This window comes from Vigna unguiculata, chromosome 4 (genome assembly GCF_037176805.1).
Source record: "Vigna unguiculata cultivar grain cowpea cultivar isolate G323 ecotype 2 chromosome 4, ASM3717680v1, whole genome shotgun sequence".
NCBI lineage: Eukaryota > Viridiplantae > Streptophyta > Magnoliopsida > Fabales > Fabaceae > Vigna > Vigna unguiculata.
The window spans coordinates 499,373-511,952 of NC_140795.1; the positions used below are offsets into that span (position 1 = coordinate 499,373).

The following is a 12,580-nucleotide window of genomic DNA, read 5'->3' on the forward strand; positions in this document are numbered from 1 at the left end:
AATTCTCTTGCTATATAATGGCTTCCATGTTGATGATAATATCCACACCAAACTAAGATATTCAGCGTACTTTGTTGTACTTTCAGAAAGTACAATCATGAACAACAAACTGATCTTGTTTCTTTCTACTCTTTTCCCACGCACCCTTCGTTTTCTACCCTTCCATTTCCACCCTTTCTTCTTTCACCTTTTCTATTTCCTCGTTCTTTCTGTCGTAGGTTTTCTCGGTCTCAAGGTTTCAAAACCAAGGACCCCTTCTAACCCTAATGACTTGGACCTCTTCTACACCTCAGTTTCTGCTTCCACAACTTCTAGCATGGTAGCCCTAGAAATGGAGCTTTTCTCCGATTCTCAACTTATTCTCCTCACCCTCCTCATGTTTCTTGGCGGGGAAGTTTTCACTTCCGTGCTCGATCTTCTACTTGCTAGGAATAAACTCATCCACAACAAATTACTCAGCATCAATCCTTCTTCACCCTCAGATGAGTCCCCGACCCATGCCACTCACATTGAGCTTGGTCTAGTTTCTGTTCCTTACTCACAATCACAAAACCAGACACAGACACTGTCTGATAATGTTGTATCCGTTAGACTTAAGTATAACTGTCTTCGTTATCTGACTTACGTTGTGTTAGGTTACCTTGTGGTGGTTCAGTTTGTTGGCTTTAGTTTGGTGTCTTTGTATATGACTGTGGTAACGAGTGCAAAACAAGTACTGCAAAAAAAAGGCATTAACGTTGTAACATTTTCTTTGTTTACCGTCGTTTCTACTTTTGCCAGTTGTGGCTTTGTCCCCACCAACGAGAACATGATGGTTTTCAAGAACAATTCTGGGCTTCTCCTCCTTATTCTCCCACATGTGTTTCTAGGTAACACCCTTTATCCACCGTGTCTCACACTTGTGCTGATGGTTTTGGAAAAAGTTACCGGAAAAGAGGAATTTTCACAGTTGCGGAAGAATCCCAACAACCTGGGCTACAGACATTTACTTTCTGTTTATCGTTGTTGCCTCCTGGTTGGTACTGTGTTTGGTTTGAACGTTATACAGTATGTGATGTTCTGGTCGGTGGAATGGAATTCCACAATCATGGAGGGTATGAATTTGTACGAGAAAGTGGTAGCGTCGTTGTTTCAAGTTTCAAACGCCAGACACGCTGGTGAATCTGTTTTTGATCTCTCCTCCATCTCTTCAGCCATATTAGTACTCTTCATTGTGATGATGTAAGTTACTAACCTCTCTACTAATTAAGATCATCGCGTCAAGGAAAAATATTATTTTTTCAAAACCTAAATACAGGCAAACCAAACTTTTCTTTGAAATAATTACTTTACAAAGTGATTCTTTTCTGTAACAAACGGGTCTTTTGGCATGTTTTAATGAAAAAATTATTTCACATCAATAGTCGTAGAGGCATGTTACTGTCAACTATTTATATTCCTTGTCTAAAGAGTAAGGAATTTTTTAATAGTATTATTCAGACGAATAATTCATTGTTTAAATACTCTACTCAGGATAAGTATATAGGAGATAATGCTATTTTTTTAATATTAAGCCACCAAAAATTCGATGCTTTCTTTGACTAAAATCTCACCAATTATGCCACATCCTTTAACTGCTAGCCACATGTAATTTCTGATATAAAGATGCCCTCAACCAAACTTTCGGTGGAGACTTGTCTCTGATATAATTGTATATCGATGGATCTAACAGGTACCTTCCGCCGTACACTTCATTTTTACCTGTAAGAGAGGAGAAAAATGATGGTAAGAGAAAACGAAAAAGCGCAGTGGAGTGTGTTGTGTTTTCTCAAGTCTCTTATTTGGCCATTTTCGTTATTCTGGTTTGCATCACTGAGAGCAGAAGCTTGAAAGAGGATCCACTCAACTTTAACGTGCTCAACATCACCCTCGAAGTCATCAGGTTTTAAATTTTCTCTCTTTCTGGAATATCTCACTTTGAATCGATCATTTTGTGAGAAATGAATGAGAAGTAGTAAATGTGTATGCAGTGCTTATGGGAACGTAGGGTTCTCAACGGGATACAGCTGCGCCAGGCGATTGAAAGACGATGGTACGTGCAGAGATTCATGGGTAGGGTTTTCTGGAAGATGGAGTAACAAAGGAAAGTTCATCCTTATCTTGGTCATGTTCTTTGGGAGGCTCAAGAAATTCAACATGAAAGGTGGCAAAGCGTGGCACCTCTCTTAACCACTACACTGCAAGCATGTTAACAGCATATTAAAACCAAGTTTGTTCGCAAGAAGCTACACTACATGTATATGGCTATACTAAAATATAGTTACAACTTCTTCCATCCCAAAGCACACTGGAAGATGAAAAATTGTTATGTGGTCTCAAAATGTCATTTCCACCATCAATATTTAATTTCGACTATAAATGCATATGGACCTTTATAATTTTTCTTCATCTTAATTAACAGGGAGATTCTACCTTTTTTTTTCGTTCTATTAACAATAATAGATAAAAAAAATAAAAAAAAAGAGTAGAAATATTTTGGGTTGTAGAGAGAAAATGAGTTGAGGCACACAGAATATTATTAGAGAGAAAACGTGCCTACTGCACCAGGACAAAAAAAATCATATGTGTTTCTCTTCATATAACAATCAATGAGATCAATCGAGTACAACAAATAATCTTTTAACCTTATAAATACTAGAGAGGAATACAAAACACTTTTATATTACCTCTAGTGTTTGTTGTTGTGTTTATTCTTATAAAAATATGAATATTTATAAGTACTAGAAAGACTTATAAAAGTTAATTATAATAAGTTTGATTAAATAAAATATAAATTCATAATAAAAAAATATAATTGTTAACTGGTGCATAAAATATATAAGTAACAGTAGGATAATATTTTAATTAAATATTTTTTAAATTATATTAAAATATTTTTAACAAATTTCTCTAAATAAATTTTCTTTTTAAATCTATATCTTTGAAAAAAGAATTCGTTATCTTATGTTTAATTCTCGGTGGAACTTTTAATAAAAATCTACGTCAACATTCATCATTTAAATGTTATGGTATGGTGACACGTTAATCATTACTACTCCTATGTAATTTTTATTCTTATGTAATTGTTATGAATGAGACACACTTGAATGAGACTTAAATCTATACAAATAAATATATAAATCTTTGAATAGTTTGTTGTTTAGCATCAAAGTCTTTTTCAAAAAGAAATACAATTCAGAATTCTTAAATCAAACGCACAAATATATAAATAATTTTATTTCATACAAATATTTCATGTTGGTATAGAAATTAGACATAGTGGATGAATAAAAAATATCCACAACATAAAACCTAAAGTTATAACTTTTTCTCCATCAACTTATATATTAGATCCAACCAAACCTTAGACATTCAAAAATACCACCCAACTAGTTTTCTCCACCATCACTGTCAACCCACTCAAATGATTGGCAACACTCCTAATTCTCCCTAATTAGAGATGAGAATAAGATAAACTCAATATATATATATATATATATATATATATATATATATATATATATATATATATATATATATATATAATTTAAGACAAAATAAAGATAGCATTACCAAGAATTCAATTTAAAAAAAACACATCTCTTTAGTGCTAAATAACCATCATAGATTCATAATTATATAGATTTCAAAATAGAATTTCAAATAAATCAAGAGTACTTTAGGAATTCAAAACAAAAATGAGTACGAAACAAAAACAAAAATGAGTAGGAAACAAAGAGGGGACCAATATATTCATATTTATACCTCATTTAAAACATTGGATATTACTTTTGCGCATGTTCATGTTCGATCAACCTGAATTCTCCAAGAACAACTCAAAGAATATCCGCAACACAAATACAAATTTATTTCTTACTTTTATTCAAAATATATCCTTTTAGAAATCCTAGACCTTCCCAAAAACACGATAAACTGCTCTCAAAAATATAAAAAAAAAGAATAAAAACATTTCTTTAACTTTTTTTTCTTCAAGTTATGAAAAAAGAACTTTACTTTTCCTTGAAGTAAATTTTGTAAGTGTCATATTCCCAAATTACACAATTTTAAGTCTCATTTCACTATCTCTCACATCAAGTATTCATGTAAATACATTTAAGTCCAGTTTCACTGTCTCTCACACCTAAGAAGGTGACATTATGACAATTAACTATTAAGTAATTTTTGCTTAAATTCTTAGTAGTAGAAAAAAAATAAGAACCTATTTTGCTTAAGAATATTTGTTTAGGAATTTATGAACATGTATCATTCTTTTAATTAACATGTTTGTTGATGTTATTTTTTTTTTAAATGTTTTGAAATTTTCAATAATGTACTTTACATGAGAACTTTTATATATTTATCCTTACGCTAACTAACTAATATGGTTACAAGAAATTTTTTTGATTAATGATCAATATTAATGACAAAAGATAATTAGTCACTATAAGGACCAATTAATATACCAATTTATAAATTTAAAATTAGTAATAACTAAAATAATTTCAAAAAATTATAATTGGTCTCTAAATTGGTAACTGAACAAGTTTTTTCTATTATGAATTAGTTTCTAAATTGGTCACTAACATTAGTTACCTATGTTTTGGCTACCAATTTTTTTTTTCTCTAAATTAGTCTCTAATTACAAAATTGATTTATAAATTTGTCTGTAAACATTTTTTTTGTCATAAAATTGGTCACTATTTGATATTTTTCTTGTAGTGTATATTAACATATTAATGAACACTACAAGAAAATGCCTTATTAATAACTAATTTTAGTGACCAAAAGTTATTAGTCATTATAGTGACCAATTTACAAAATAAAAAATTATTAGTTATTAAAATAATTGCTTTTATGAATAAAAATTTATAATTGATGGCTAAATTGGTCACTAATTAATTAGAAATTAATTTAGAAATAATTTTTTTTGGTAGAAAAAACCTTAGTAGCTAATGTTTAGTGACTAGTTTTTCTTTTGTAACTAAATCTTGGTAGCTAAATTTATAAACCAGCTTAAAAATCAATTATAATTTTTTATTCATAATAGTGACTATTTTAGTAAACAATAATTTTTTACTTTATAAATTATATCTAAATTGGTTACTATAGTGACTAACAATTTTTGGTCACTAAAATTAATTATTAATAAAAAAATTTCTTATAGGGAAAAAATATCTTTATATATATATATATATATATATATATATATATATATATATATATATATATATATTCTAAAAATTGCAACTACTCAAGGTACAAAGAACGAGAGAAGTGAAAATAGACATATTAAAGTTTATGACACCTCCTAAGCAAGAATATTTATAAAATGTGACGGCAGCCACGATGGTTATACACATTTACAAAAACACATATATAGATTAAAAAAATACATTGTTGGAAATGTTTATAGTTAGTTCTATAATGCACAATGCACATCAAATATGAGAAGTTATTATATGTTATCCTTTAAATAAAGGTGCTTTTTATATAAACTGACAAAAAAACAAAGATTTTGAAATTATAATATAGCTTCAATCTTTTTTGTTTTCGGATAGTGATAGGTTCTTAGGTGTGAGAGTATGGGTGAAATTAGGCTTACATTATGCTTTAAGAAAATACATTCATTTAACCCAAATATAATTGAATGTTTTTATTAGAAGTGTTATAAATTTGTATAAAAAAGAGAGTTTTATAAGTATATATAAAAATGTATATGAATTGTTTCACCCCAATCCCGTAATCCTCATTTATTTGTGTTGAATTAATCCAACTTTAATCCGAAATTATATTTTGTACAATGCATGTAAATTCCTTCTTTTTTTTTTCAAAGGTTTCTCCTTATATTATTCAAAAAATATTCATTTTTTTATAGTTCAACAAACAAAAATTTAATCAACGTCTCTGATATTTTTAACAAAATTTTGGTGACACAAATGAAGGTGGTCACATGAAATCCCCATAGTCAAAATATGTTCCCAAACAACAACACCTAACGCAATTAATCAAAATTAAGTCAAATATATTGAGAAGTGATTAATTTCATAAAACTATTTAACCGTACAATTCAATATTAAATACAATAAATGTTGGTACAACCTTCATTAGTGTATATATAACGTTTAAAATGACGTTGGGACATTTTACAAATTGAAAGAGCACTATACTAATTAATGAATTAAATCTCAAACAAAAAAAAAATATTATGAAAGTTGGTCAACACAGTGCTTAAAAAAACAAACTTCCCTACAACAATGGAGGCTGCAATGTGAACGTCGGCGATGGAGTCACGAAGGGAGAATATTTTATTGATCATTGAATTTTTCAGTAATTGTTAATATCTTTTTCTTGTTAATTTAAATTTTCTTTTGAAACAGAAATTTTATCTAATTCCAATAATATTTCTGCAAATCATTCTAATTCCAGAATACCATTTCAGTTTCTTATTGAAATTTTTTTCCTATCCAATTTATAAAAAAGTTAAAAATATGTATAAGCTTTATTTTTTATATTTCTCTAGAAAATCAAACTTCTTATTATGAGAATGAACACAACATTTTTCCTATCCAAAAACTAAAAGAAGAACAGAGAGCAAGAAAACAACTAATTAACACATAAAAAAGAGGTTAGGCGGTTGTATAACAGAAAATAACAGAACACATAAAAAAAACATTTTTATGAGTACATGAATAATGGAATAATGATGAAAATTAGCATAGCATCCACAATGCATTATTTAGTGGAATTCGATGCTGAAAGTGGAAGGTGCAACGAATGAGTGGGACACTGCATAATGGAATTGCTCTTTGAATTTTATCACGTTCGGGGAATCATAACTTCATTTCCATGCTTATTAAAAACAAATTGTGATCTAATTCGTGGACATAAATTAAGCACAATTTGTCAGGTTTTACAGAGAGAGTTTCATTGGGGAGAACAACACCAATGAGATCTGAGCCTAACCATATAAGACACTGACACCACTCTCAACCCAAAACCTTAAGGCAATAAGTTTATGGGTCTTGATTCTTATATAGTGCTCTACTCTCTCAATTCTGGTCAATGTGAGACTCAGACTCACACTTGGATTCTTAACACAATTTTCACACCCAATTAGAATCAAACTACTCCACTAACATGAGTGCTACGTACAATTTTAATAAATGACCTTTAACACCCTTAAGAGCTGGAAAACAAAATTGGTCCATCCTTACTTTAGGGAGCAAACAATTTTCAAAGTCCAAATTTTATTAATGCACACTTCGAAACAAAGTTAGAAATATGGTAAATACCAATACACTCAATTTACCGTACAAGTTAGGCAATGGAATTAATTACTCCTAAGATTGACCAAAACTCATGGCCCTCAACACACTTTAATATATCACATTTTAAACAACAATTTTTTTCGTACACACATAAATTTTTATAACTCAACACCACATGACCCACTTGTAAAATGATATTTTACTCACTTATATATTATAAATTGGTCTTACAAATATATATCTCATCTCAAATATAGAACTAAACACTAATAAATAATTCAATAATAGCAGTCATGTCAAAAATTGAATTTTAAACTTAAATTTACAAAATTAACTTGTAAAATAAAATTTACACCTGTTTATATACTCTGAATTGATCATTTCTTTAAGTTGATTTAAGATTTTCAACAAATCTATTTTTTTAACTTATATATTAGTTAAATTTCTATAATTATAACTACAAGTAGATATAAGAAATATATATATATATATATATATATATATATATATATAGTTAGAAATAAAACAATAAAAAAATAAAAGAAAGAAAAATAGATAGAGAGAATTTAACGTAGTTCATATTATACGTCGAACCACGTTAATACTTTCTAGTCGTGGACATAAAAATACACGTTGTATTTCTGAACATATATATAGTCAACAAACACCCATTAATGCTTTTATATTAAAATATAAAATTATTTAAGGTGAATCAACTAGAAAAGTTAAAATATTATTTTTTTAAGTAGGTATTGTAAAGGTATAGAAAAATTTAAGGGAGAAAATGTAAAGTTTTCCAATATTTTAATGAATATTGAGCATGTTTATGGTGGTTATTGTTTGCACAACCTATTACATGGTTACAGTGAGGAAAGGAGAGCCACATGATGAGATGTTTCCATGCTCTATAAATCGCTTCCTTATTCCTCCTACTTTAATTAAATACAACCACCATGACCAACTTTGCCAACTTCAATCAAAAACATCATCGTTTTTGTAGTTTTTTTCCACACAGTCTCAGATTCCTGCTCCGTTTTGTGGCCTTCCATGTCCACCCCTTCTTTATTCAACTCTGTTATTTTGGGATACTTTCTCTGCTTGGTTACCTCGCTCTCAAGAACTCAAACCCAAGAACCCCCGTTAGACCAAATGACCTTGACCTCTTTTACACCTCTGTTTCTGCTTCCACTGTTTCTAGCATGGTGGCGGTGGAAATGGAGGTTTTCTCCAATTCTCAGCTCATTCTCCTCACCTTTCTCATGTTTGTTGGCGGGGAAGTTTTCATTTCCATGCTTGACCTTCTATTTGCCAGGTATAAATTCAGAAACAGAGTTAGCACCAATCACTTTCCACCCACACCAGAGAAGCCCCAAGTTCATGACAACCATGTTGAGCTCGGTTTAATCTCTATTCCTCAACCTCAATCTGAAAACCAAAAACCTAGTCACACTAACGTTCCCTTTAAGGACACTGATACACTTACGTATAACTCTCTTACTTATCTAACTCTCGTAGTTTTAGGTTACTTTGTGGTGGTTCAATTGGTTGGCTTCAGTTTGGTGTCTATGTACATGACCTTAGTACCAAGTGCAAGACAAGTACTGAAAAACAAAGACATTAAGATTGCAACATTTTCTTTGTTCACCATAGTTTCCACTTTTGCCAGCTGTGGTTTTGTCCCAACCAACGAAAACATGATGGTTTTCAAGAAGAGTTCGGGGCTTCTCCTCCTTATCCTACCACATGTGTTTCTAGGTAACACCCTTTACCCTCCATGTTTGAGGCTGGTGATTATGGGTCTAAGAAAGGTGAGCAGAAGAGAGGAATTCTCGCACATGCTGAAGAATTTCAAAGACATTGGCTATGATCATATGCTGTCTGGTCTTCATTGTTGCTTCCTGGTTGCTACTGTTCTGTGTTTGAATGTTATACAGTTTGTGATGTTTTGGTCGATGGAGTGGAACACGAAAACTATGGAGGGTTTGAATTTTTACGAGAAAGTGGTGGGGTCGTTGTTCCAAGTTGCAAATGCCCGACACGCTGGTGAGTCTGTGTTCGATCTGTCTTCACTGTCTTCAGCCATACTGGTGGTCTTCGTTGTGATGATGTAAGTCGCTACTCTCTCTTAGGATCATCGATCGGCTTAAGTACACATGCCTAATCATATCTCTGCAACTTAACACCGTTTATGCTTTTGTTTATTATCATAACTTCCATTAAAAAATAAAAAAATTACTCTATTCGGTAACTTTCTCATCGTCAAAAATTATTTTTCTATGCTTTTTATATCTTTCATTTCTTTAGGAGATAACGATATTTTGACTGTTAAATTTTTAACAATTTTTGTTTACAATATAAAATATCATCTTCTAAGTAATTTTAAAATATTAAAAATAAAATTATAAAAACATAAAAAATCACTTAAAAAATCATTTTTCTTCTCTATATTATCATCATCTCAATTAAATGGCTCTTTCTTTTACCTCCTGTTCTAGGTGTCTTAATTCTAGGCAGTGTCCATCCACCATTTTCCATCAAACAATATTCATGCCAAAAAAACGACAGTATATATATATATATATATATATATATATATATATATATATATATATATATATTCTCACAATATAGTTTCTATTGAATACTTTTTTTTTTTCACTCTCGGGCATTCCCATGCACGAAGAATGTCATTGCCTAGCAAAGACTTTAATATAAAAAATTACGTTCAATTCACATTTTCACTACTCGCAGTTTTCTTTTCTTTTTTCTCTTATTTTGATCTAAAAAGGCGAGAGCATAAAAATAATGTAAAAAATTAAGAATATAAAATAAATGTTATTTAAAACCATACACACAAAAAAATTAAGTGTAAAACTGGGTATGGAAATAGAAGATTTGAATAAAAAACTTCACAAGTTGATTCTATATATATATATATATATATATATATATATATATATATATATATATATAATTAAGCTCCGAAAATAATAAAAACAGTATTTAAAAAAATAGTTTAAGAAGCAGTATCACTCAAAGATATTATTTTTAATTAAAGGATTTAGAAGCCTGTTTCAGAAATTACTAGCAACACAAGATGTTACATTCTGGTGACAAAGTTCATCATTCTTAAATTGTGTTCGGTGTCCAATATTTTACACACACACACACGCATGTAAACGTTAATTTTTTAGATAAAAATAATTTATGTTATTCTATCCCAATAGTGATGAATTTATATTCCTAATGCATTTAGCATAGTCCTAGTTGACATCAATTACATTGCTTGATGGACGTGCGACAAAATTTTGTGACTAGAAGTTTCCACCAAAGTATTTATAATGCAATGGAAAGTAAAGAATATCATATCTTGGATATTATATTATTAAAATCTAATTGAAATATAATTAGAAAGCAAACTTTTTTTTATATATTTATAGTTTTTAATTGTTATATAACAAAAAAAAGGTTTTGTAACAGTTATTTTTAAGAAATAAAATTTAAATTGATTTTAATTAGTGATGAAAAATTAAATCAGGTTGAAGACAATTTTTTTTTTTTTTTTTGTATATCTTCATACTTATATGTGTTTGTTGTAATAGTTTTTATAATGAAAGGATTTGACTTTTGAGAGTAGTCTCTCCCTTTCCACGATGTGGCATGCTTGTTAAGTACGAAAGAATAATAGTTATTTGGAATCCTCACCTCAATGAATAAAATAAGAAGATAGGAAATAATAATTTCTGGTCTTAAAAACCACATAGTGATTATCATATCCCTCTCCCTTTGTCAAATAAGCATTCCAATGTTTCTTTGACCAAATATTCTTCTAGTTCAGACACTCATATTTTGATATTATTTTTTTTTTATTATTTGACACTATCCTTTATTAATATTTATTTTCTATTAATTCTAAAAATATAAAAGTTAATTTTTGTTAATACTGTTTTACCATTATATAAAATGTGAAATGATCGTTAAATAATATGAAAGAACATTTTTCCTTCGTCGATTGCACTCTACAAGTTGTAAGCGAATTTACAAATTATCTTCTCTTGCCTAGGAGTGAGTGTTTGCATATATTCTGTACTCCACTACTCAACTGGAATATCAGTTTTGATTTGATTTCTCAGAAAAGCAACTGAATATGATTCACAGAGAGAACATGACAGGTGTTAAAGATTCAGAGGAGTTTGATATAATTGTATATATTGATGGATCTAACAGGTACCTTCCGCCGTACACTTCATTTTTACCTGTAATGGAGGAGAAAAATGATGGCAAGAGAAAACGAAAAAGCGCAGTGGAGTGTGTTGTGTTTTCTCAACTCTCTTATTTGGCGATTTTCGTTATTCTGGTTTGCATCACTGAGAGCAGAAGCTTGAAAGAGGATCCACTCAACTTTAACGTGCTCAACATCACCCTCGAAGTCATCAGGTTTTAAATCTTCTCTGTTTCTGCAATATCTTACTTTGAATGGATGATTTTGTGAGAAATGAATGAGAAGTAAATGTGTATATGCAGTGCTTATGGGAACGTAGGGTTCTCAACGGGATACAGCTGCGCCAGGCGATTGAAAGACGATGGCACCTGCAGAGATTCATGGGTTGGGTTTTCTGGAAGATGGAGTAACAAAGGAAAGTTCATCCTTATCTTGGTCATGTTCTTTGGGAGGCTCAAGAAATTCAACATGAAAGGTGGCAAAGCGTGGCACCTCTCTTAGCTAAGTTTATTCTCAAACACCTACACTGCATGCATGTATGACTAAAACATAGTTAGAAGTTGTTCCGTCCGGAAGCACTGGAAGATGCAAAATTAATATGTTGTCTCGGAATATCATTGATGTGAATATTTATTATTAGACTACAATTTATATGGATCTTATTCCGGAGCATATAATACTTTCTTTATCTTATCAACGATTTTAAAATGGGTCAAATGTAAAGCATATATCTGCATATGAAATAGACCCTTTTTTGTCTTATCTCGTCCAAATGTGATTATATATAAAGCTAAAAAATAGTTAGATTTGGAATCTTAGCATTTTAACTTAAGATCCATATGAAATGATATGAAATGAAATCTACTATTCGAATCATTGACGATTTATTTGAATATAAGTCTTAAATTAAATCAAAATAAAAAAGTTAAATAGTGTATAATGAAAAAGATTCGTTAAGTCGAAAACGATTGTTGATATCTAACATAGATATAGATCAGACTCGTATCTTACTAATATTATATTTTTTTTAAAAAATTAATCTTTAGAAAACTCGTGAAAAGATTAACACATT

The 12,580-nt window shown here is 30.0% G+C and overlaps 2 protein-coding genes across 2 annotated transcripts; both read left to right on the top strand.

Moving 5' to 3' along the window:
• LOC114181296 (sodium transporter HKT1-like) lies at positions 1-2,419 on the top strand. The gene is made up of 3 exons (XM_028067715.2): positions 1-1,221; positions 1,712-1,921; positions 2,010-2,419. Exons 1-3 carry the CDS (start codon positions 98-100, stop codon positions 2,206-2,208), a joined length of 1,533 nt encoding a protein of 510 aa, XP_027923516.1. The 5' UTR covers positions 1-97; the 3' UTR covers positions 2,209-2,419.
• Positions 2,420-8,170: 5,751 nt separating this feature from the next.
• Positions 8,171-12,168, top strand: LOC114180960 (sodium transporter HKT1-like). The gene is made up of 3 exons (XM_028067260.2): positions 8,171-9,393; positions 11,514-11,723; positions 11,811-12,168. Exons 1-3 carry the CDS (start codon positions 8,240-8,242, stop codon positions 12,007-12,009), a joined length of 1,563 nt encoding a protein of 520 aa, XP_027923061.1. The 5' UTR covers positions 8,171-8,239; the 3' UTR covers positions 12,010-12,168.
• The last annotated feature ends 412 nt before the right edge of the window (positions 12,169-12,580 follow it).

Bases quoted from the DNA above. Each gene is read 5' to 3' on its own strand.
- LOC114181296 (XM_028067715.2), top strand. From the start codon at position 98: ATGAACAACAAACTGATCTTGTTTCTTTCTACTCTTTTCCCACGCACC. The intron at 1,222-1,711 runs GTAAGTTACTAA...TGGATCTAACAG, and splicing joins GTACTCTTCATTGTGATGAT to GTACCTTCCGCCGTACACTT. The intron at 1,922-2,009 runs GTTTTAAATTTT...ATGTGTATGCAG, and splicing joins ATCACCCTCGAAGTCATCAG to TGCTTATGGGAACGTAGGGT.
- LOC114180960 (XM_028067260.2), top strand. From the start codon at position 8,240: ATGACCAACTTTGCCAACTTCAATCAAAAACATCATCGTTTTTGTAGT. The intron at 9,394-11,513 runs GTAAGTCGCTAC...TGGATCTAACAG, and splicing joins GTGGTCTTCGTTGTGATGAT to GTACCTTCCGCCGTACACTT. The intron at 11,724-11,810 runs GTTTTAAATCTT...GTGTATATGCAG, and splicing joins ATCACCCTCGAAGTCATCAG to TGCTTATGGGAACGTAGGGT.